Below are 24,605 nucleotides of genomic sequence, written 5' to 3'. Positions count from 1 at the left end.
GGAGCTTGGCCTTAATGTAAATTCTCATGGGTGAGCCAGAGTGTGGCTTAGAGATAGAGATACCTGGTCTGCTAAAACTGCAGAAGAGCAGGTCTGACAAGAAATAGGCACAGCTCAAGCTATGCCCACTTCAACCTGTATGCATAGCTGGATTTTTTTACAGCTGTACAAATGAACAAATGGACACATTGATCACATCAATGAATTCTTGCTACCTGAAAGGAGTAAAACGTTAAGTTTTGTCTTCCTCAGGTTGTGGAGAAGGGCTGTTCTTGTATTTGACTTTTAAGTAGGAGACTGACCATCAGGAGAAAGTGGTTGAAGTCTTGTTTTATTCAGCTGACAAAGTGGCAAATCATTAATGGTAGGTTACAAACATGATGTTGGTTGGATCACAAGCCTGCTTGGTAAGATGGGGAAACAAAATTGTTACACAAATTGTAGAGAAGCTTCCTGAAGTTGGTTGTCATAACTCAAAACCCATACAAATACAACAGGTGGGGAAGTTAAATACAGTGCAAGGACCCAGGACAGTACCGGTGCTTTGACTTAGCAACGCCCAGCCCCTGCCAGCAGCTTGGTTTGCAACCCTTGGGAGATCACGGGGTTTCTTTCCAGCACAACCGATGGCTGAACTGCCTCCAGAACTCTACTCCTAGCTCACTGCACCTGAGTTGTTCCTAACCCCACAGCACTGGCATATGCTGTCAAGATCTCCACGATTTGTTTTGTTTCTAGGGTCATCCGAGCTTCGGTCAGCCAGTCGTGTGCCACCCTCCTGGACTCTCCTCGTAACTGGTTGACAAATTTCGCCGCCAGCTCCAGATCTCCGTGTTCAATGCAGTACGAAGCGTAAGACAGTAATTTAAATGTATCGAGGTCGTCGGGGCTGAGCTCGGCAGGTGGCTTCAGCTGTTGAGGGTGAAACACAAGCAGCGACTGCAGGTAAGACAGGAAGTATTGATACAGGCTGTTTCTCGTTTCGTCGATCATAGCCACTCTTTTTGCCAGTTTTTGGACTGTGTAGAAACGGGCTCTGAGGGCCTCTTCGCTGTACACCCCCCGCGTCAGGGACTCCTGAGGGAGAGCTGCTGTTAAGGCTTCTGTAAAGGCGTTGTCGGAACAACTGGCTTTGATGGCCTTCACCGCGCTCTCCAGTGGTTCGGTGGGACTATCCCCCGAGGCTGTTTTCATGCAATATTTGAGTGCTTCAACAGAAAGCCACAGCTGATGGGCCTTTCTGGCTTCCTCTTCTGCTACTGCGTGACCTGCAAAACAAGCCAAGAAGGGGACTCTGAGATGGGGGCAGGCGTAGGGGAAGTTTTGAACACAAACAGCAAAAGCCATCCCTCAAAACACTCTGTTTTCAAAAGCAGCTGCCCCCTTGGCACTTGATCTTAAATCAAGTCTGTTCCACAACTCAGGGTCGGAACAAGACAACAGCTTTGGCCTCGGGCACCTGGGATCTGTGGGCTGCTCAGCAGGGTGGCAAACCCAGGCCCGTGAGCTACATGCCTAAGCCCAGGTTTAAGCGCTCAGGTTTGGGTAATGGGCCTTGAATCACAACTTAAGTCCTTAAATAAATGTGATTTCAGTGCTCACTCTTGACTGCTTGCTCAATTCCCTTCAGCCTGGCGTAGGCAGTGTTTATATCCAGCGTGAAGTTGTCGAGCTGTTCCTGAGTAAGGCGTCGGAATTGCATTTCTTGTTCACTTAGTTTCTCTGACAAGTTCTGAAATGGAGCAAGATACATATATCAGACCAGAAACAGCTGCTTAATTACCTTAAGATGTTTCTATAAATCTATTGTTCTTGCTAGGGATAATGCATATAGTAAATACAATATATTAGTAGGAAGCCTTATTAGGGCAAATTTAACAGTGACTGCACTTGTAACTGTTAAAAATTTCTCACCTATAGCAAAAGCTTTTAATACCAGTTTGAACAAACCCTGTGTTCAGGCACTGTATTTCTTCTCTCCAAGATGAGCAGGCTTCCCTCCCCAGGCCTCATTTCAGTCTCCTGGAAGATGCTTCAGCAGTCTTGTCCTGTGAAGCTTCAACACTTGAGTGAAGCTTCAACACCTGCTTTCCAAGGGTTCAAACATCCCCCTGATGCCCCTGGGGACTCCTCTCCCTTACCTGCTCAAATTCCACCTTTAGTTCCTGCTCCTGGATCTTAAGAACATCTCTCAGATGGTCTGTGTGGGCAGCAGCCTGCCGCCGGAGCTGGGTCCTCATTTCGCTCTCCATCACCTCTCGGACTTCTTCAACCTGTACACACACGAGCAGCTGTTACTACACCGCTCTTTTTCAATTGTTTGTCACACACTATAATTATCTATCAGTGATTACTCAGGGTACATTTCATAGAAGTGGCATTGACAGAGCCCGTGTTTCATCGTAAAAAGCTGCTGAGGTCCTTTTTTATAGCTGAACCTTTTCCTTGAGGTGCTGGAATAGCTTCACAGTCCACAAGGCCTGTAACTGGTGGCTGGTTACTCACTAGGCACTTAGTGCAGTTATCAAAATATTATATAAAAAAAAAAAATACAGTAATGTCAAACTAAACACTCGCATGTTTATAAACCAGCTTCCAAACAAAACAGACTTTACCTTTTCCCTGTGTGGCGTAATACTGAGTTAGACACAGTTTAATAAAACAGTGATACCCCCTTTACCTGATCTTGTATAAACCAGCCACTTCAGAGAGCACTCTTGGTCTCATTAGTATTTTACAGGCAATTACTCCTCACACTAAACCTTTCAAAAGGCAAAATACCCAGGAAGCAACCAAGTCCCTGAGGGAGAGGACCAGGGGAATATTTATAGGTTTCATCAGTCACTAGCTTAGCTTTCTAGGAGACCCCCGGCCCTATCTACACCCATCGCTGCATCACTGAAAGCTTGACTTCATGTCGCCTTGCAAGACACTGGCTTAGGCGACTTCTCTGGTTTTTCTCAGCTTTAGCTGATGACTCCCTGTACGGTGTGGAAAGCCCTGTGGCAGAAAGCACCTACCCCCAGAAACCAAACCCCATGGCAGGGACACTTATGCTGGACTTGGGTGATGATTGAGGGGGGACTTGTAGGACCTGGGGGGTGATGAGGAGCCAGGCTGCTGCACGCAACCGACGCTTTCCTGGGTGGGCTCTGATGCAGACTGTGAGCACGTGGACACGGTAAACATGTCCCCAGGAACAAGGTTTCCCAGCATCAGCCTGGGAGATCCCCGAGACAGACCCCACATGCTCTGCCAGATCACTGCCAGCAAATTCACCGCCCCCCGCATCAATGCTTAGGGCACGGTCTTCCCCAACCTGAGTCTTTTTTCTTCTCCCCTGTGACTTTTGCAGAGGTTTTGATCCTGCTCTCACCAGCTCAGAAGCCTCTTGCTGTTAGGAGAAGCAGCAGTGTCTGAGCCCCTGGTGCAGGTTTATTTAGGAGCAGTTGAACAGGTCTTGGTTTGCTGGGGTTTTTCTTTTTAAATGCTTGTGTCATTTCCAACCTCCCATTAAATGCAAAGATTAGTTGAAGCAACTTCTTTAAAGAGCTCTAATACCTGTTACTGCATTGCTTTGAACTAACAGGCTAGAGGTGAAATCCTTCATGTCCCTTGCGTCGATGCAAATTTTTCAACTAATGGCCACTGTTTACTAATGGCCATTTTCAGAGGCAGATATGTGAAAGCAGCAAGAGTATTTGGCACAAGTGTCTGCCTGCAATACGGTATCTCAAAAGATAAAACCTCCACTGCCCCAATTCCTACAGCTGCGCTTGCTTCGTATCCAAAGCAGCATTAAAATTCTGAGTTTTTGTGGTCTTAAAGAAATCTAATCCCAAACCACTGCCAAAGAGTGGAACAACATGGAGATACCTCCCGGAGGCAGGACAGAGGGGCTACACAGCCCTGAGATGGCCATACTGGGCCAGATCAAACATTTATTTTGACCCAGTAATCCTACGTCTGACAGCAGACAGGAACGTGAAAAAGTCACTCCCTGTTTTGCTGTATGATTTTACCATTCTAACTCCACAGAAGTTTCCTTGCTGAACATCTCCTTGCCACACTTAGCCTGGGGTTTGCCCTATCTAAAGTCTCCCATCACTCCCAACATCCTGGTTGCTCCCCTGTGCACTCCTCCACTTCTTCTACATCCTTTTTGAGCCAGAGATGCAACCAGGTGTGTTACACCACTTTACCTTCTTCTCCTGTTCTATTTCAATCTCACTTTTGTGATGCTCCAGTGCTTTGGCCACAGCTGCCTCAAATGCTTTTTTATCTTCAAGTTTCTGCTTCTCCAGGGCCGACTCGATGTGCTGCTGTTCCCTCACTCGCTGCTCCGCCAGCTCCTTGTTTAACTGGTCGATGCGACGATGGGCATGTGCAATGAGAGAATTTAAGTCGTCTGTCGATAACTGGCCAGCTGAAGAAAACACAGGGTGTGAGGAAGGGCTGCAGGGAACCTGCCACCACAGTGCTTGGGAACTTTGCCTGTTCTATGAAAAGTTTCTGAGCACTTCAAGCCCCTGACCTGTGCTAATGCCCACCCGATACCACTCTCTGAGCCACACCTACAAGCAAGTACTTTCTGCCTAGGAGAGACATTATCTTTGTTTCTTTGAAATTATTCACAGCTATTTTTGACACTGACATATTGATGTCACACTCAATTAGAGGAGACTGTCAACAATTCTGTTTTTTGGTCTTTACACCACCATGTATTTTGCCCTGTGACAGCACACACAGTCGCAGGACGTGTAAAACTGATACCTCCAGCTGGGTACACACTTACGGAACTTGGATCCTGAAAACACTGAAGTCATTGTGAGAGACAGCCAGAATGACATTCTTTCTTCAACAGTCCCCCAGACCAACTGCTCCCACTCAGATTTCTTACCCCAATTTGTACCTTTCAGGTCTGGCTACTCAAAGAGCAGGAGGGGTCACAACTACATCTGTGTCTGCTAAGAATTTTGCTATTTTTCTGCTGGGAGATGGGGAGGACACAAGCTACACCTGCAGCATTTGTAGATTTGATGACCTGCAAATGACACAGGCTCTGTAAAGCACTGTAGCCTGTACTGAAAACCAGGAACTACTCGGGAAAGCATTTCTGCAAGGTCCAAAGCAAGTGAAATTCCACAGTCCTTTAGCCATCCTGCTGGTGAGTGCTGGAGAAAGGACTGGTGCAGGAGGGCTCGGTGCAGCGGTGCTCGTGTCCAGCAGCGCTAAGCTCAGCTGTTGAACTTAACACTGCTACACCCAGAGCAGGGTTTTACTGACTCCAGTTTTAAATTACATTTCTTTGATCAAAAGGAAAAAATTAATTAACCTCAGAATCAAAGAGTTAATCAACACTTCTAAAATTAATCGTGAAAATTAAATTTGGAGAGCCAAGACTTCAAATTAAACGAATCTGGTTTTGGTGACCCAGCTTGGAGCAGCCCTGTGTGGCTTTTCAAGCGTACAAAGTACCTAACCTAGACATTTCAGGGGCATCAGCGGGAGCAGGACTGCTGCGAGGTGGGCCTGTGTGAGGACAAATGCCATCGCACAGCTTCACTGGAATTGGCAAAGTTTCTGTTTCTCATTGGAATCTCAGCAGCATGCACTGACTGGCTTAAATTCACAAAGAAAATTTAAACCTGGCTTCCACAAGCCAGCGATCACACTGACCTGGGAAGTGCTGCTAGACATGAGTTTGCGGTTTAAGCTAGATGTGCAAAATTAGTGGAAAGGATCCCAAAGCATACCTCAGCCAGAAATGTTTTAGGAATGCAACATTTCACCCTTGTGTTGATACTGCCTGTAATTTAAAATCATGTACCACACAAACATGATAAGGACAAAGAGAAGAGATGACATTCACAAGACTAGAAGAAGTTACAGTAACTCACCTAAGTCAGTTATCTCTGCAACAGAAAGAGGAGAGGTTGGAAAAGTTAATGCACGTTCACTACAGCAAGTCAGTCATGCAAAAGTAAAATGGAAAACTAAGAGCTCCTTATCTACAGTGACTTAAACATGAGTCCAAGTCTTTAGGAATTCAGGAAGAACAGTATGTCGAGTATAAAAGTCTCTCTATATTACAGGCAAGATGTAGCCTAAAACATCCCAACCACTAAAATCACCTTTGGAAACCCACAGATGAATATTTAAGTTTAGCCAAAGCAAGGAAAACAAGTTTGAAGTAGAAGAATGCAACAGGACATCGGAAATGTTAGTCTGTCATTTCTAGGTTCTTATAAATCAGAAGCAGTTGGTTAAGAAACAAATTCCCAAGCGGCCCTGAGAGTCACGGGCCCGAACAAGTCAGACCCATATACTTCAGTAGGTCACACCACTATGAAACTGAGGGCATGGAAGCTACCAGGAGATTCCCTTTCCTCCCTCAAAAGGGCAGCGATCACAAAACCCAAGATGTTCTCCCTTTATCTTGCACAAGGGAAGGCAGCTCCATCTCCAAGTTGCCTAAATAATTTTTTTTTTCATTTAAAACTAATAGCCCAAAAGCAAACTCTGCAAATGATTTGTTAATTTAAAATGTTTTCCCCACACGTACTGAGTGGTTGGTTGATTGTTTTCTAAACAAAAACTGACCATTCCAGAGACCTGGTGTATTCATTTAGCAAAAAAAATGATTTTGTGGACTGAGGTCCACATTTCTAAAGCATGAAGTAGCATTAAGAAAGAGCACATTGTAATTCTTCAAGAAAACTACTAGGCAATATTAACATCACATTTTTTTCAAATAGTAGTTATCACATCTAGAAAAAAATCTATTGTAACTCAGAAATAAAGTCATGACAGCTCCCTCTGAACACTGGGGCTAGAAAAGTCCAAGATCACTTAGTACATTCTGTGTTAAAACCCTGATTGGAAATATCTGGGAAATGTTTTCCAGGGAATTAATTTTTTTGAACTACAGCAGGCAGTAATTGCTCTGTGGACATACTACACTTGAGTTCATGCAGCAGCTTATCCACAGTGATGGTATACGCACACACTCCACCTTCTGCAGCTGTGCTTATCTTTAAGATGGAAGTAGTCAAGGTAAGTAACAGCCCGTGTGGGCAGGGAGTGTGCAGAGGGGATTGCTGTGGATGAGCTGACCATCGTAATTGCATCACGAGTCCGTCTCCCTTCCTGCCTGCTTTCTGCAACACTGTGGTGTATGAACATTTCCAACAGCTCAAGGTAATACTTGTATTCCTCTAGTAAGAGAGAAGCACTCTAACTATGCTTCTGAATCCCATTTCACGATTTTTTCTGTTATAAGGAAAGCAGAAAAGTGCTCAAGTTGAAAAACCTAAGCACCTCAAATAAATACGAGCTCATGAGATTTCAGATCTTGGGTAAAGAACTAGTAGTAATGGCATAAAAAACCATAAGACACCAGTTCACTGCTTTTGTGCAGCACTGACAAATCAAAGTTAGTTACTGTGTCAATTTAATTTAGAAGTAACATTCTGGCATAGGTAGGGTATGAAAATTCTCTCTTTCAGTCTATCTGTCATTTCAGTGATGAACTAGAGAAATTCAGGGAGTCCTTTATCACTCTGTAATAACGGTGGATTATAATACCTATGATCACAGAGTCAACCAGACAAATACTTGATCAGTGAGCACCACAGATCTGATCCAGATCTGGGGTGACCTGGCTCTTCCTGGAATACCAGCGGAGGGAAGAGATGTTTAAACAACAGTATGATATTTATCATTCAAGAGCTGCATTTTGTCAAACTTCCAGTAGAGCACAGGTAGCTTCCAGAATTAAGCCTTTTCATAACGCCTGCTTTAGATTACTTATTTTAATTGTGAACTAATTTTCAAGTCTCAAACCAACCAACCAACATGAAAAACAGGATGTTGGACATTCAAGTCACCGAAATGACTGCCGTGCAACAAGCCCGAAGTAACCCCGCCATTGGAGACTTACTTAGCCCCTTCCAGCCAGGCTGTACGTCGGGGGTGATGCTGTCCAGCTCTCGCTGAAACTCTTCTCTAGCTGTAGCCACAAGCTCATGATATTGAGCTACTATCTTGGCCTCAGATTGTGCTGCCTGAACCTGTAAGAAACAAAAAGGGGATTTGTTTATTTTTCAAGGCAAGTATTGAAAACGGAGGCGTACATACTTTAAAGCCAGGCCCTGAGTTAGTGGCAGGTATTGTTACTCTCCAGCCCAACCAAAGCAAACTCACTTGGGGGAAAAAAACCCCACCCTGTGATATCAAACCTCTCATATACAGTAATTATTTGCTGTAACTACCACTAATCTGTTTTGTCTCACACGCACACCGGAACTAGACAGCCAGTCTGTAGCCTAGATGGGACCAAAAGAGCATCTTAAATTCAGTTTATGTCTTTAAAGATCTCCATATCTCTCTCTCTGCTTACAGCTATCATATAGGCCTAGCAAGCTAATCCTGTGAGGGCTGCCCTCCGCTCAGTAAGTTCTGATGTTCCCACTATTAGGCTAAATTCACTCAAAACGCACCTGATGAATTATCAGCTGTCCTGCCAACAGAGATAAATTTCACCTTTATGTTTCTTCCCCAGTCTTCTGAGCTGTAAAGTGATTTACCCACCAAGTCATTAGCAGACTTTGCTCCTACTCCTCCCTAACCTCATGCTAAATTCGTCTTGGAGTCAAATGGAAAGAATTACAAGTCGCCCACAGAAAGGGCTGACACCAGCCAGGCTGGCTGGAGACTCGTTCAGGTCAGAGTTCAAGCTCTTGTGAAGATGTCATGTCCAATTACTGATAGTATAATCAGCTCAAAGATTGAGTATAGCTAAAAAGGACAGAATTTACACTTTAAAAATATTTAACCTACTACAGAGGATTTGGGAATGGGAGGTCTGCGCAAGCTGTCAAGTAGTCCTGACTCTAATGGCAACTAGAAACAGTCTGTGGAAGCATTACCTTTTTCACAACATTGTCCAAGTCAACTATCATATGATGAAGATTTTCTTCTGCAGCAATAATGTGAGATTTGGCTCCTGTGATCTGAGACTTCTTGGCATTCTCGATGACACCTTTCATCTTCTCTAACTCCTCTCTGAAAAGAGAAGCTGCTATTATAACGCATACAGGTCTTACAACATAGCCCCAAAGAAAAATTTACTTTATGCTGTCTGTATTTATAGGAAGAACTACTGGATAACTCTACTGGTGCTTCTCATCTACCAGCTCTATGGCTAAGATGCTGTGATTAAAGATTACTTTTTTTCCACAGCCTGAAACCTAAAGGTGTCAGTGTGTCTATTCCATGTAAAGTGAGAGTTATTTATAGGGCAATTAGTATTCAAGGCGTAGCTGGAGGGGGAAGATGAAAAAGTTCACTGAAAGGAGTTAGTATCAGCAAAACTAAGTTAGTATTAGAAGGCAGACATTTCCATCACATAACAGTATCAAGGAAACATTTTTAATATAGATGGCTTACTCTTGCAGAAGTGTTTTGGACATGGTGACTGGTGGAGATAAATGAGGATGGGAGAAAATTTATAGAGCTCTGTAAAGATAGATTATTTTTTTTTGTAATTTAGAAAGAACCACTTTCCTCTAGCATAATTGGAAATCAAGGAAAAAAGTGCAAAAGCGTTCCTTTTCCAAATCCATTCAAACCAATGGAGGTTTCTAATGACTTCACTGGAATAAGGAACAAGCTTTAAAATAAGTAAATAAAAGCAAAGGCATCCAGTAGAGCCATGGAGAATGAAAGGTAGCACATCTGGGGTTTGTGTTAGCTTTGTTTTACTCTTTGAAACCTCAGTTACACCTCCTAACTACATTTAGTCAGCGCAGCAACTTCAACGATAAGAGGAGTTTATGACTTAAATAGCACCCGTGCAACTTCAGGGAGGATGTTGCCCTCTCAGCCTCAGAAGCATCGAAGGGTTTCCGAATTAATTCCTATCCTCATTACGAGGGCAACCTGGAGATATTTGTCCATCATCTTGTTTTTGCTGCTATAAACCCTATGCAACACATCTGCACACCAGACTCAATGCACATCAACGCAGTTCATACAGAACCTTGGGTTACAAGCAGTGCTTCACTTCAGAATTCAAGTTTTTTAGACATGCACTTAGTAAAAATCTAACCTTAAAAGCAACTCTGACAGATGGAACTGCCAAAGGATGCTGTAAGGTTTAATTTTTCATTACAACTAAGAGAAGCTAGTGATGTTACTGACTCAATACACAGAGTCTAGTCATGGAGTCCTTACAATAGGTTTAATATTGACAAAATTATCCAAAAATAATACTAAAAGGTTATGGATTTTTTTAAATCTTATTTGAACTTACCAACACTACATGTAAGTACTAAGGAGATAAACAAGTTCTTAAAAAGAAGAATAGGACTGTTTCAGACTCTTTAGTACAGTGAGGACTATGTGCACAGGCACCTAAGATATCCATTAGCATACAAAAGGTTTTTTTGATTTGGCACAAACACTTCCGTTTAATATAAACACAGGTGACTGTACACTTTCTAGAAACTCATCTAGTGTCTGCCAGCCCTCGCATGGGCGATGTTAACTTACCACTTGATAAGCCTTAAAAACAAGCAACTTACTTGGCTTTCAGAAGGGCATCAGCAGCTTCATCCACTGCTCTCCTCCGGTCCTTCAACGCTTCCTCCAGCGTGCGCCACTGAGATGATTTTTTCTCCCCAGCAGCCTAAACAGCACAGATTCTTAATTAGGTCATTACAATCACTAAATAAGAGACTTATCAAAAAAACCAGATCGACACGTTGCTACACATTTCACTCAAACTGAGCAACATTCTTGTGTTTTACCAACAGCACAGCTGGAAGCTTTACAAATGGTTTTTCTCTTTCAATGTTTTGTTTTGTTTGATTCTTAATGTAGGGGTTTTTTTCCCCACCTGAGCAACAGCCATTTGTCCACACAGAAGACCTTGTGTGAAGATCACTGAATGGTGCCACAACGTTTTGGGGGGAAATCTCTACATCTATTAAAGTACTGTAATACTTTAAAATTGCTTTTAAGCTTCATACTTAAAATACCATAAAACTTTAAAGTTGCTTAATTTTAAAGTAAGCTTAATACTTAAGCTTAAAACACTCTTAAGATACTCGTTTTTCTAACTACTAGATTAAATCTCCAGTGCTTGTTTAGCTGCCCATATGCCCATTCATTTGATTAGCCACTAGATTATATTCTCTGCTCCAGAACTGAATAGGAAGCAGTGGTTCCACACAAACCCCAGCATTAGCACACCAGAACCACAAACTGGTATTGCTCATGCATCCCCTACTCATTTCCAGACAAGAAATGAACTATCCAGCAAGATTTTGGCAAAGGGAATGGTTCAATGGAGTTACCAGGGTGGACAGCATGGTACTCTAACTATGTCTAGGTAAAAAATGGGCTTGGGAATTAACATACAATGAATTAAAATACAACATGAAGACTATAATGTATTAACTTGAACTTTTCTTCTTGCAAAAGGAAAATAAAGGAGTTGGGAGGAAAAATAAAAAGCAAACCCCCTGCATTATTCAACTACACATTTCACAAGTGGAAAGATGATAAAGGTAAAGACATTGCAAGAAAAGCTTCCAGCTTTATCCTTAATTGTGAAATTAAAGAGTTTTGCTGAACACACTAAAAAAACCAAACTTATCTCCGTTTGTCTAGTTTACCTCAGAATTGTCCATGGCCTCCTTCAGTATTTGCGAGTGGGCATTCACTGCTTGCACAGCAGATTCCTGGGCAGTAATCGCCTGAAGGGTTATACGAGCTGTTGCGCTAAGGGCTCCTTCTAGAGTTGCTGCAAGGGCTGGAAAAAAAACAATTAACCAAATTAAGTTATAAAGAAAAGAGCCTTAGAATTAGTAAAATGATACGTTTTATCCTCTGCATTTCCTTATGTTATTTTCTATGACCCAAAAGGGTTGGCCAGTTCAGGAACTATGCTTGCAGCCTACAGAAGAAGAAAGGTTCCCAGATCACACTCCTTATTTAGAGGAGTACTAAGGTTCAAGTCTGTACTTACACCAATAAAGCTACTCAGTGGAAGAGCTTTGCCATGTTTCTGCAGGCGGGTGCATTTAAACCAATAAATATTTTCCATCTTCATTTGTTACAGTGGTTATTAAGAGGAAACAAATACATTTTCCTATCTTCCACAAGGAAGGTATATTTCAAATGCTGTTACTCTTTCTAGCCAAGAAGGTGGTGGACTCAACTTTCTATTCCTATTGGTACAGAAGCACAATTGAGCTATTAATTATTCAAGCAGGAACTGAATCAGAATGGTTAATCAGAGTGAGCAACATCTGCCTGGAGTCAGACATTTATGTCTAAGCAGTAGGGTAAGTAAATCCACCTTTCCAGTGAATACTCCTCGTGACTTTTTCAGTGTAACAACTCAACTTCTTCACTTGCAAAAAAGAAGTCGCCCTTCAACACCCACCCGTTTCTCCAAGAGGCTGGTCTCCCTCTCATCCTCATTAACACCGGCTGAAGGACAACACAGAAGCTTTCTAACACTGCAAGCAAGCGGCAGCTTGAGCTGGGTTTGCTTTCAGAAGGTAAGTATCAAGGCAGCTGGTTACAGACTGCCTGGACACGCTAGACAGCATCTACCAAAAAAGATGTCTCTATTTTTCTGGCTTCCCCTGAGGCAAAACAGGAAAAGACCCAAAACTCCTGATTTAAACAATCATGCTGCAGCCAAACCAGGACCAAACAACAGCCCAGGAGTATTTAAAATCTAACAAACCAAGAGGGGGACGAGGGGGAAGCAAAACTCATTGTTTTGAGCAAGACACACAAGGGGGACATGAGTTTTGGGACACAGGAAAATCCAGACCACTGCTCAGTAATAGAGCTGGATTAATCTGTCTGAGTTAGAACCCAAGCAAGGAACTGTCATAGTTCCCAACCCAGAACCTACAGGCAGCTCCTCACAGAGCCTTGACCATCCCTGAACCACCATCCAACAAGTTGAGGCAGCAGCTCTGCAGACAAGGACCTGAGGACCCCAGAGGACAGCAAACTGAACACGAGGCAACAGCGAGTCCTGGCTATGAACAGGGCTGCATCAAACAAAAGCACGTCCCACAGATCAAGTGAAGAAATAATTTCCCTCTAACTGGCACTCTAAGGTCGGCTGCTCTAAGGCCCTGAGCAACCCTCCTGCGAAAGGATCATTATTTGTACTTTTAGAATGTGGTCAAACACTGGAACGGGCTTCCTAGAGAGGTGGTCGCTGCCCCGAGCCTGTCACTGTTTAAGAGGCATTTGGACAATGCCCTTAATAACATGCTTTAACTTGATCAGCCCTGAATTGGTCAGGCAGTTGGACCAGATGATTGTGTAGGCCCCTTCCAGCTGAAATAGTCTAGTCTATCCTAACCTGCCCCAACTCTCCAAGCAGGGGGATGGACTAGAACCTTGGAGGTCCATTCCAACCCAAAATTTTCCATCATTTTTTGACTATCAGTTACTTCTTAGTGAGTGGAAGAAGCTTCAACACCACTCATTCTGCCAACACAACACAGGGACAACAACAAAGAGGTGCATAAGCAACCTAGAACTCTAAAGCCGATACAGTCCAACAATTCTTCTGTCACGTATGACACAACACAAAAACTAACAGTATGGACTTACCTGCTATCTTCTCTTGTTCCTCCTTGTCTTGCTGGGCAAGCCGGGCCGCAACTTCTTCTGGTGACCGTTCTTTTACAGCATGGGAACCTTCATGTTCTTCAGCTATTCAGAAGTAAAAAAGTGTTAAACTCTTTAAGTGGAAAGTCCAAATTAGTATATGGATTAGTTGTAGGGAACTAACTTTCTTTCAAAACTGATTTTTATAATTAGCATCACTTTATAAATCTGACTTCTGCAAGAAGCCATGCTGAAACTATCTTAAGCATTTTTATCTCCATAATTACAAAGGCCAGTCTCACATCATCTTAAAATTAAAGGTAGTAGCATGGATAGCTCGCACGCATCTGTAGATTTTATGTTGTCTAGTTACAAAAATAGACAAAATTCAGAAGTGAAAGGCAAAGCAAGAAGTGAAAAACACTTATGGAGCCAAGTTAAAATTTTAAGTGAATATCTGTTCTTATTTTTTTTTCAGTTCTGCTTTGGCATGCTTAGAGGGACCAGTCAAAATAATGAAAGATTAGTAAGAGGGCTATGGTGAACCATAATTATACTCTACTCCCTCCCCTAAGGCTACATGAAGTGCCTGAAGAGTGAGCACGGACCTAAGTAATTATCTCAAGACCAACAGCAAGTCGGCATCTAAACTGACTAGAGAGCCCAGATCTCTCATCTCTCAGACTCACGCTGCAACAAAAACCATCAGGTTATCTTTTCATAATGCTGATGCTAACTCTGAAGAATGTATTTACTTATTGCTGGCATACTTTTTATGAAATGTGTTCATACTTAAAGAAATTCATATAATCTCATCTGAAAGAGACTATCATATAGAAGCTAGTGTTTCTTGGCGAGTTAAACAATAAATGCAGTTTCTTCACTTGGCCCTGGACAGACACACTTTTCTGAACCTCAATCAGAAAGCCACAAAGACCAGAAGCAAACTGGACTGTACAAGTTCCAGTCCAGCATAAAGGCAGGCTCTCCTCTTGTGTTCATGCCTATACCTGTCCCAGGTATGAATATCAGCTTCTTAGTATGTTAAAAATCTATTAACATTTGATGGAAGTTATTTCTTCTGCAAAATCACAAAGAATCGCATCCTTAAAAACTGACAAACACCAACACAGAAGTCAGAATTTATGCACTTGAAGCTACAGTTTTTTGGTTTTCTTCATCATGTTCACATGATTTTTTTCACCTTCTTCAGTCTGTATCCCCGGAGCTGGCACCGACATGGCTACACCCGTTGCGGAGATGATCTGTGCTGCAGCCTTGCCTGCTGTCAAATACAGTTACAGAACAAAACCAGTTAGTGTATCTGTGCTATAATGTATGAACAGGGATATAAGACTTAATTTTTTTCCCCTGTAGAAGCATATGATTTGGACACTGATACTATCATTTCCAGAAAAAGAGGATTTCCTGGACAAACAGCAACCTATTACTTACACATACACACACACACACACAGAGCCATGAGAGATAAATGTAAAAGATTGTCACAGTTGCTCCTCTCTAAACCAGTTGCATTTGACCTGGCTTTACAGTACCTCAGTAATTATCCAAAATTAAGATTCTTGTGCTTGCATGAAGAAAAAGAGGTAAATGGCCTCAGAGTGCAGCACCCAAAATGCTTTTCCTGCTGAGTCTCATATCTCAGCTGTGCAGGAGAGTCAATATTTGTGTTACATTCCAAATATTCTATAAGATAAATAAATTTTGACAAAAAGGAAAGAAAAGCTAAAATCCATTTTAGACAAATTTTCTCATGACTGAAAAGAAAATAACATTAATTCTAAGAAATTATAACATACTCATCTTCAGCTACTCCAAAAAGACTAATTTAACCTATCTAGGATGTATAATGTAGGAGAACATTAAGTCTTTTGCTTCTCTCTGCGTGACATTCTGTAAAGTTACCTTCTTCTTCCTCTGAAGGAGCAACAGCTTCTGTTTTGCTTATCTGGGATTTGGTAGCGGGCTGTTTAGACTCTTTCATTACTTCTGCTACAGATGAGATCTTCAGTGGACCTTGCTGTACCTTGAAAAATCAAAAATAAATAATATCATCAGTTTTCCAAACAGCCTGTGTCTCACCGATTCCATTATAATGGAAAAGAAAATCTCCATGTCTGGGTGACTGTATCATAAACCTAAGCTTCAAGGTACAGATCATAACAGTAGCAAGGCCATATAATTTCTTGCCTTGATTTTTACTTTAGAAGGAATCTTTACAATTTTCACCTATCCAAAACTGAAGGTATAGTAGTGGCAGTTTTCATTACAAATATACATTAAGGTATGCATAAAAAGCAAATAATTTCATGCCACAAACGTTTCCGAGTGTTTTGAAAGACTACAGATAATGCAGAAACTATAAAACCTACAAGTACATGAAGGTTTGAAACAATTCCAAAAAGCAGATTTCAATTATTTCCCCTGGAACATTATTTAGTCCGTACAGGTATATCTTAAATTAATCCAGTTGACACTTCTCCTCTTCATTTCAAACCTCTTGAGCATTTACTGTCAAAACAAGTTAGGCCATCAGTCGTCCTGACCCAGCTTCAGTTTTTCAGGTAAGTGCTCCAACAGCTTGCTCCTTCAATTTTAGTTTTTTGTCCACCAACACTTATAGGAGTCACCCCTCCTATTCTGTCTAATGTCTAGGCAATTCCTTTCCAAGTTGGAGTGTTTTAAAGATACGTGACAGCAAATTAAAGATACGTTTAAAAAGAACAAACATGATTTTATCCGGTTATCACTGAACAGAAGATGCTACAGGCATGGTACGGCTTTGACAGACATGGAAGTGTCAGATCAGCAGCTTCACCAATTTCCCTTTGAAAGGATTCAGATGCTAGTGTTCATGGCAGGCAAACACTTATTCAAGCACAGAGTATTGTGAGGTTTTACATTAATCCTTTAATATCCATCATGCAAAGCCACAAGGTAAAATAAAAGCATTTGAGTTAGAGCCATGACTGGGAAGGTAATAATTCTGCCATCTGACTGGTCTGTTTTGCAAAATTACTAGTGCCTGGGAGGCATCAAGAGCTTGGATGATCACATGTGTAGCGCAGCTAACACCACAAGAAATACGGTTTTGATTAACTGATACTGTCCCATTCATTAAGAACAGCTTGCTTAATCTCCAATTAAAAATATTTTGGGTTTCTTGAAGATGAAATGGCTTCTGAAGGCTCAGGACAACCACAGCCAGAGCAACTTTTCAGCATTCTTGGATAATTGGGCAGTGTTTGCTGTCAGATGCAGGAACAGAGAAACTTACAGATTCAATTTCCAGAGTTGTGCTGAAGGCGGTATCAGGTTTTCCTTTCTGCAGGGTTGTGCCACTAAGATTTCAAAGTATGATTCTTACACATAGCTCTGTACCATTCAAATCTTTATTCATTCAAAAATGTTCTCAGTCCTCTTTAAAATAAGTTCAGCTTAGAATAAGTTTTCTAATCCTACTACATCGCTAACTATACTAAGCCTCTAGTAAAATAGTTAAATTTTAGCACGTCACCTACCCTCTCTCTCCTCAATTTATTTCTGAGTATAAGCAGAGCAGCTATTCAGTTAGGATCCTACTGGATTATTTTACTGTAAATAAAAAGTTTTACCACCAAGAGACCACAACCACAAGATGATAATGGGAAATGTAGAACCATCACTGTTGTGCAGCACAAAGTAGTACCTCAGTTCATAATTATTAAACTTTAAGAATTCTTAGAAAATCTTAAAATTCTTATATTCTTAGCACACAGCAAAATTAATCAGAATTTGAAAGCTAAGAGCAGATGATTTTAAAAAAATGAAAAATAAGGGGGGGGGCAGGTGAGAATGGGAAACACTTACTGGTTTCTTTGGCATCGGTGTGCTGTATGGTGCAGGACCAAGTGCCATCTCAAAGAGTTTATCAGAGTAGGGGACGGCCTTCTCTACGCTCTCCCGGAATTGCGTATCATAGCTGGCATACAGGACGGTTCCACCTACTCCTCCACCCACAAACAGGACACTTGCACCAATGATTTTACCTACAGAAACACTGAGGAGGAAAGAAGAGTGAAAGTAACGTAAATTGTATTATACAACAAACATCAAGCAGTTTGTGAGTCCTTAGCTTACAGCTGGGGCCAACCACTCTGTTCCAGAAGCTTGTCAACAAACCCAGTACCCACTTTAAATCGCTTTCAGCATCAGCGAGTCCCTGGTACCATACCGGTTCACTAACTCAAAGATAAGACGGCAACCCACAACCTTCCTTCTAAATATTGATCATCTTCATTAACTTCATTTAAATTTGACTGGATCAAACAAGAAACACACAAACCCATGAGAATAAGAGTTACTCAACAAAAAAAACAATCCCACCACTACCAATTTGTTCTCACATGAAACGAAGGAGCAGATTCCTCTCGGCCAACGCAACGGAAGAACCAAGTCCACCCTCCAAAACCTTCTACGTACCCAGACTCTCCCGGGGGCGTAGCATATCCACGGCACAGTCGTAACGGACGGAGTGACACTCTCCCACACCGGCTACTCTGCAAGGGGTGGAGGAGGCGAGAGTTAAGCAGTGAGCACATTTAAACATCTCTTCACCTCATCTTGCACGCCCCTCCCAGGAAAGTAGCAGCTGGCACTAGAGCGGTGATGTTGGCCTCTGTTTTCCCTAAACAAAGAAGAGAGCTTTCTCATGTGCAGCTTGTAGGTTAAGGGCGTTTTAAGTAGTAATTAGGCATTTTGAAAAACAATCAGAAAAAAAAAAACCTACCCCAGCTTATTTCTGCATTTATTCTGCCTATTTGTGTTCCCTACCTGCAGTCTGGGCAGTACAACTGGGTTAGTTCAGATTCTCTTCAACAATCTCATGCACTAAAACAGCTTGGCTGTGAGCAGTGCAGAAAACAACAACAGCTGTTTAAATACTCAAAAGTTTTCATTTCTGAAGACATGCAAGAAGTTCTCCTTAAGCTTCCAAACAAAGACTTCCTCTTTAAAAGAATCAACAGTGCATAAACTTTCCAGTCAGACATTGTATTACAATATGACTATATGAAGAGTGATATTTCATTACATTCCACTTAACAAAAACTTCATTACCCAAGATTTTTATCTTCTTTATATTTTAGCTGAAAATTAAGATTTACCAGAAAGACTGGTTAAGCTACTCCAGCCTACAGAATCAAAACCACTGTCCCCCTCAGGTGGTTTTTTCCCCCACATGTAAATTGCTAGGAGAGAACTACAGGACTCATGGGAAATCAGTGTACAAGGCACAAAAACAACTTTTCCCACAAGTTGAGATATTTTGGCCAACTAGGAAATTTTTCTAAAAAGAAAGAAAACTATAACACTACAACATAACCCTACAAGATAAGTTTCTCTATTTCCTTTTGCATATGGCAATGAGTAACAAGCACAAATCTTGCGGTTTAGGTCCCATCCTTGTCCAACAGCGTAGAGAGGAAAGGCAGGAACACTGAATTCTTATTCTTTCCAGAACAGCAGCCAAAATTTTTTAATTAGTAACAGGAGCATGAGTACAGCAACAGGAAACATGCTCTTCTTACCCCTGAGACCTTCACTAGCCCTAGCTGTGCTCCATGGTTGATTTTCTGGTTTATGATGGACAGGAGACAATAAATACATTCTGTAATGTTTTTGATTAGACTTGATTGCCCCAGAAGCATACACTGAGGCCTCACTGACTCTTTCAAGGGGAACTTCTCTACTAAAAGCCTCTTAAACCGTAATTGACTGCTGGACATGCTTCTGACTCTCCATAAGACTCTGTTACACCATGAAACACACGACGAGGAAAATATTTGAGCATTATGAGTACAGCTCAACCGAATAAAATGGGGGGGCAGGAGTTATTTTCTATTGATCCATTCAATTTCAGTCCCTTTCAACACTCTGGATTTATGTTATTTTGCCTAATGCTCACCCAGAAATAAGCTGTCACTCTGAAGCCCCCCCACCAGCCTTTCTGGAGGTTATCCCACCCTGCGCCACGGCAAGAGGGAGCTTAAGGCAACACACTCGCCCATCCTTGCTCAGGCTGGACTTGCCTTCTAGGTGATCCTGGAGGCTACCACAGCTGTAACCTGGTAACTGGGTCAGTTCATCCATTTTCATGTTGGCTACAGCCCCTACTCACACACAGCGATGGTAAATAACACCACATTCATTTAGTTCTCCCACCTTCAGTAAACACATCTGCTCCTGCATGAGGAACAAGCTGCGCTTAGGGAGCAAGCAGGGCAGAGGAGAAACCTTGCTCCTTGCTGTTCAGCATTTATGCTTTGTACACCAGGAGGGGTTTTTTTGGTGGGATTATTGTTTTTAGTCCAGATGCTTTCTGGATGAGATGATCTTTCGAGGTCCCTTCCAAGCAGGGCTGTTCTATGATTAGCCAAATCCTCATTTTTAGTCATCGTTCATCAAAATGAGAGAAACCAAAATGCAGGTGCTCAGTCTACGCTGTTGGACTCTCGCATGAGTGTACACATAGCAATGGGAGAGATAACCTAAACCCCAAACAAGTCCCCACCAACTCTTTCTTTCAAGGTGCTGCAACAAACAGAAATTCCCACAGCTGGCCAGGGCAACAACCACCAAAAATCTTTAGGTACCAATGTTTCATGAGGAAAAGCCCAAGTCTAACTTTCCTCCCTCACATCCAAGTACACTATTATGTCCAAAAATCACTGATTTTTTTTTTTTTAAATTGCTCTCTTTCAGCCATCATAATAATCTTGCTTATATTTGCTGTATTACCGTAATTTGGAAATTTTCAGGTAGTTTCTGATCTCCCCTTTGCATAATTTCCAGGAGTCTGTCATTTTTTAGATAATGGATTTGGAAGAACTTGGAATCAAGGGATTTGGAAGAAATACATCACACGAGTCGCTATGTCCTGCAAAAGGTAGAAATAAACCACCTGCTGTCCTGCAGAAAAGAAGATAGAGAAAACCCTTTGGATAAGGCATCACACAGACAGCACGGATGCCCGTAGCCAGGGCACTGCAGGGCAGCTCTTGCTATTTCCTCCTCCTCCTCCTCCAGCGCCTCTATGTGCTATTTGTTCCACCTAACTTCTTAAATGCTTATTATTTTATATTCACTGTCAACTACTATATTGCCACAAGAATCACGTTGCAGGGCACATCGTACCTTCACTCTGGTTAATATTAAGAGCCCCAGTGAATCTGACATTTGGTGCTACGCACATGAGCTCGCCCTGGCAAAGCACTCAGGACAGGTATAGCATGGCACAGCAGAACATCATTAAAAACAAAATCTGCCTTGAAGGCTTATACCTCACCTGTAACTTCAAATAACCAGACACAGGATACACCATCCTCTGCATTCATGCAGTCCCAGCTAAACCTCTCCTAGTCACTAGGCTCAAGCATCCTGACCCAGAATTTTCACAGAATTAAGCTCGCAAGACACACACAGTTTTCTGCAACATGGGATTTGTGTACTTAAACAGAAAGAAACCAGAAATTTCAGAGGAAGTTTGTCTTCATTATGATAGAGGTTAGGTGTAACAAGGATGTCTGACCACAGAACTCAAATTAATTTCCCATCGTTCAAGACTTCTGCCAAATATACCTTTTTACAAGACGCCCTCTGTTTCTTTTCAAAGAAAACTACAGGAATATGCCAATAAGGGAAGAAGAGTCTCTCTGCAGCACTATGCATGTAGCTGAAAACATTTATGAAATCACCGTAATAAAGACCCACTTCTCTCAAAGCCACAACTTCAATTTACTTGTTAACAAGCTTACTGATCCTCCGCGCACAGAGCTCACAGTAAGAGAGAAGGATAAAATTTTCCCCAGTCTCCACCATGAGCTCTCTGCTGGGATCTTCTGTACATAAACCTTCATGCTGGTGTGGCTTTGGGGAGCGGCAGTTGCTTTGCTATCCCCAGCCAGCCACTCTCCATCTGCTCAAACAACCGAGCATCATCAAGGACCTGTTACCCCACAGTCCTGACCAGGTCCAGCTCTCCTTAGACAACTGGATTTTTAACCTGTAAAGGAGTATTTTACCATCACAAAACAGAAGCAGACTTGCCTTGCTATCAGCTTCCATATAATGTATATTTTTAAAAGGTTTAGTTAAATTTTTAAAAAATAGTTACAACTTGCCACTTCTAACATTTTAAAAAAAACAACACATGTCTCTTTCTGGGCTGTATCAAAGCAAAACAATCAAGTTTCACTAGCTGAACAGCAAGGTCCTGTCACTCTCTCTTTAATTATACCACCATCAGGACTGCAGGCAGACACTGAGGCTCTGGCCTGAGCTTTAGCTAACTGAACAGGGTGAGAAAAACTCCTAAACATGAAATGAGACACACCGAGTCTCAAGTCAAAAAAAAGAGGGACAAGAATGCTGAAAGGGGTAGTAAAGACAAGAAAATGGAATATGGGTAATAAGATATAAAAGCTGTGTAATTGTGGCTGCCTGGGGATCACCGCAGCTGGAGCAGAGAATAAACCAATGATGCTGCTCCAGCAAGAATGTGTCTGTCGATTGTGCTCCCCCAGGCAGGAGGATGCGGGTAGCCAGGATGCCTTCCCTTAATAGCAAGGCAACAGGCAGCACTGCCAGATGGAGCGTCCTGGTGTCACCCCGTTGGTGCCCCTTCCAGGCCTGACATCAGCATCTGCATGACAACCTCTTAACAGCCCGAAGGTGTTACTTCCATGATGGGAGTTTTCACTACTTGTGGAAAAATTACCTAGTGTCGTCTCAGATCAGGTAGCACTTCTTGATTAGAGACCACAATTCTGCACCTCTTGCAAAACAAGCACTATAATTAAAACATTTGTTTCTTATTTCCAGTTTCTGGCTCTCTTGTCACCCAAAAAGAAGCAAGTTTTAGTTGCAGAAAGTCCATGAGACCAGCAACAGTCTTCATGTGTATATTCTACAGTATGCCACAAAGCTTCCCCTCAATACGAATAAAAGGCAGCAAAAGGTATAAAAAACTATTTCACTGCATGCCCACTTTTGCTGTCCGAAGTAAATCTCTGTTGTATTTGGTCTCATCAGCAAATAGGATTAGGGGTAAAGGAAAAAAACACATTATTTTTTGAAGTATGGAAACAAACAGCAAGGATACAGACAACGAACGTCACAGAGTGCTGTGGCATCTCTGTGTTTGCAGTTCTTCCACCTAACAGTCACAGACCAAAGACACACTTCTGAGCTGCAAAGCACAACACTGGCTTTTCCAGTGCTGTACAGTCATTCTAGACACATTCTTTTAAAGACTGAATACATGCAAATAGCCCTAAGTGATAAACATCTGCAAAAGCCTGTTTTCTGTCTTCTCAACTCCCAGCTCAAACTTTCCACAGGCCTGCAAACCCAGAGCCTTATTTTAGTGGGCATCAGATGACCTGGCCCAGAGAACTCTCCAGCCTTATAAAGCAGCAGAGGAAGTGCCAGCTGCTGTGGGGGAAAAGGTTGATAGCTTTAAAGCGGGTACCATTCAGCTACAGAGCCCGTGGGGGCTGAGTGCACAGCTTTTCCTTTGCTGAACTGTGTGAATAGAGAGTAATGAACACTGGAATGTAGAGTAGAATATAGAAGTGATCTAATCGGATTAAATTTTATTACTGTTAAACAGACACTTGAAATACAAATTGGGGCCTTAATAGGAGTCACTCTCACCTATAAACCCTGATAGCTTCTTAGAGTTGGCCGACTGCTTTATAAAGGCTCCATAGCATATTGTCATCCTAATCTCTGCTGATGAGGAAGGGCAAAGGTCCAGAAAATACATCCAACGGGCACTTTTCCCCCTGGCATCGCATATTCTCTTCATGACTGTGAGAACTAAAGGATCCCCGTATGGTCACTCGGTACCACAGGCCCCCCCACACCTGAAAGGTGACGTTACTCATCACACTGAGCACCGGCACCCACATCGTTATCGACACGGCCGGGGGGTCGGAGCCACCAGGGGCAAAACGGGGAGAAGGCTGTGAGGTACCGGGTGCCGCAGGCCGGGGCGGCGCTAGGGAGGCCGAGGCGGGGAAGGCAAGGTCACGTCCTTCCCCGTCAGCGAGCGGGCCCAGCCGTCCTGCCGCAGAGGAGCCGGCCGGCCCGGGTGCCACTGCCAAGCCCTACCGCCCCTCCGGGCTGCGGCTGCAGCTCCCCGGCGCTACCCTGAGGCCGGGACCGGCGGGACCGAGACCGGCGGGAGAGGCGGCGGCGGGCGCGGCAGATGACGGCCGGGGAGACTACAGCTCTCAGCATGCAGCGCGGCGCGCCCCACAAGCGACTACAAGTCCCGGCGTGCCTTGCGGGCGGCGCGCCCCTCCGCCCCGCGCACCGCTGGCGCGCGGCACGCCGGGACTCGTAGTGCACCCGACGTACGAGCGCTCAGCTCCCGCCCGCCCAGGAGCCCTGTTGGCGGGCGCAGCCGCCCCTCAAAAGCCGCGCAGCCAATCGCGGCCCGCGCACGGGGAGTCATTCAGAAAAGACCGAGCCGCGATTAGAGGACGTGCCGCGCCTCGTACTCCCCCCTCCCCGCCCCGCACCGTCTCCGCTTGCCCCCGCCGGCAGGCCCGGCCCGGTCCCCGTGAGGGAGGGGGGCGGCCAGGCCTCACCGGCCGGAGGGGAGAGCGGCTCGCGGGGCTCCTCCAGGGCTGCGCGCTGCCTGCCGCCCTGCTCACCTGCGCGGCCACAGCGACCCCCGCTCGGTGACACGCCCGCAGCATGGCCTCGGAGCCGGTGGCGGCCGGGGCCGGCTACAGGAAGGCGCCGTGCGCGGTAACTGCCAGCGCCGCCCGCCTCCGCCCCCCCCACCGCGAGTAAAACGCGGCGCGCATGCGCGGCGGCCCCTCGGGCTTCCGCTCCGCCAGGGGCGTGCCCGCGCCGAGCGGAGAGTGACGGGCAGCGCGCCCAAT

At 43.6% G+C, this 24,605-nt stretch overlaps 1 protein-coding gene across 3 annotated transcripts; it reads right to left on the bottom strand.

Moving 5' to 3' along the window:
• Positions 1 to 310: 310 nt before the first annotated feature.
• Positions 311 to 24,520, bottom strand: IMMT (inner membrane mitochondrial protein). 3 transcript variants are annotated; one of them, XM_074865513.1, is made up of 15 exons: positions 24,372 to 24,520; positions 18,133 to 18,209; positions 17,521 to 17,710; positions 15,577 to 15,697; positions 14,855 to 14,935; positions 13,654 to 13,755; positions 11,682 to 11,818; positions 10,587 to 10,690; positions 8,931 to 9,066; positions 7,943 to 8,072; positions 5,901 to 5,915; positions 4,203 to 4,426; positions 2,142 to 2,273; positions 1,603 to 1,732; positions 311 to 1,268 (listed from the first exon to the last, which is right to left on the bottom strand). In XM_074865513.1, the coding sequence occupies exons 1-15, from the start codon at positions 24,414 to 24,416 to the stop codon at positions 661 to 663; spliced, it is 2,232 nt and encodes a 743-aa protein (XP_074721614.1). In that variant the 5' UTR covers positions 24,417 to 24,520; the 3' UTR covers positions 311 to 660. The 3 variants fall into 3 exon arrangements, with proteins under 3 accessions (XP_074721614.1, XP_074721615.1, XP_074721616.1); XM_074865514.1 differs by having other exon boundaries at positions 14,855 to 14,932; XM_074865515.1 differs by lacking the exon at positions 5,901 to 5,915.
• Positions 24,521 to 24,605: the final 85 nt, after the last annotated feature.

Source organism: Strix uralensis, chromosome 4 (genome assembly GCF_047716275.1).
Source record: "Strix uralensis isolate ZFMK-TIS-50842 chromosome 4, bStrUra1, whole genome shotgun sequence".
Classification (NCBI taxonomy): Eukaryota; Metazoa; Chordata; class Aves; order Strigiformes; family Strigidae; genus Strix; species Strix uralensis.
Note: the sequence above shows the minus strand (reverse complement) of the source record. Positions and strands in the feature narration are given on the sequence as shown.

Bases quoted from the DNA above. Each gene is read 5' to 3' on its own strand.
- IMMT (XM_074865513.1), bottom strand. From the start codon at position 24,416: ATGCTGCGGGCGTGTCACCGAGCGGGGGTCGCTGTGGCCGCGCAG. The intron at 13,756-14,854 runs GTGAAAAAAATC...ACTTCTGAATAG, and splicing joins GGGGATACAGACTGAAGAAG to CTGAAGAACATGAAGGTTCC. The intron at 8,073-8,930 runs GTAATGCTTCCA...TGTTTCTTACAG, and splicing joins TGGACAATGTTGTGAAAAAG to GTTCAGGCAGCACAATCTGA.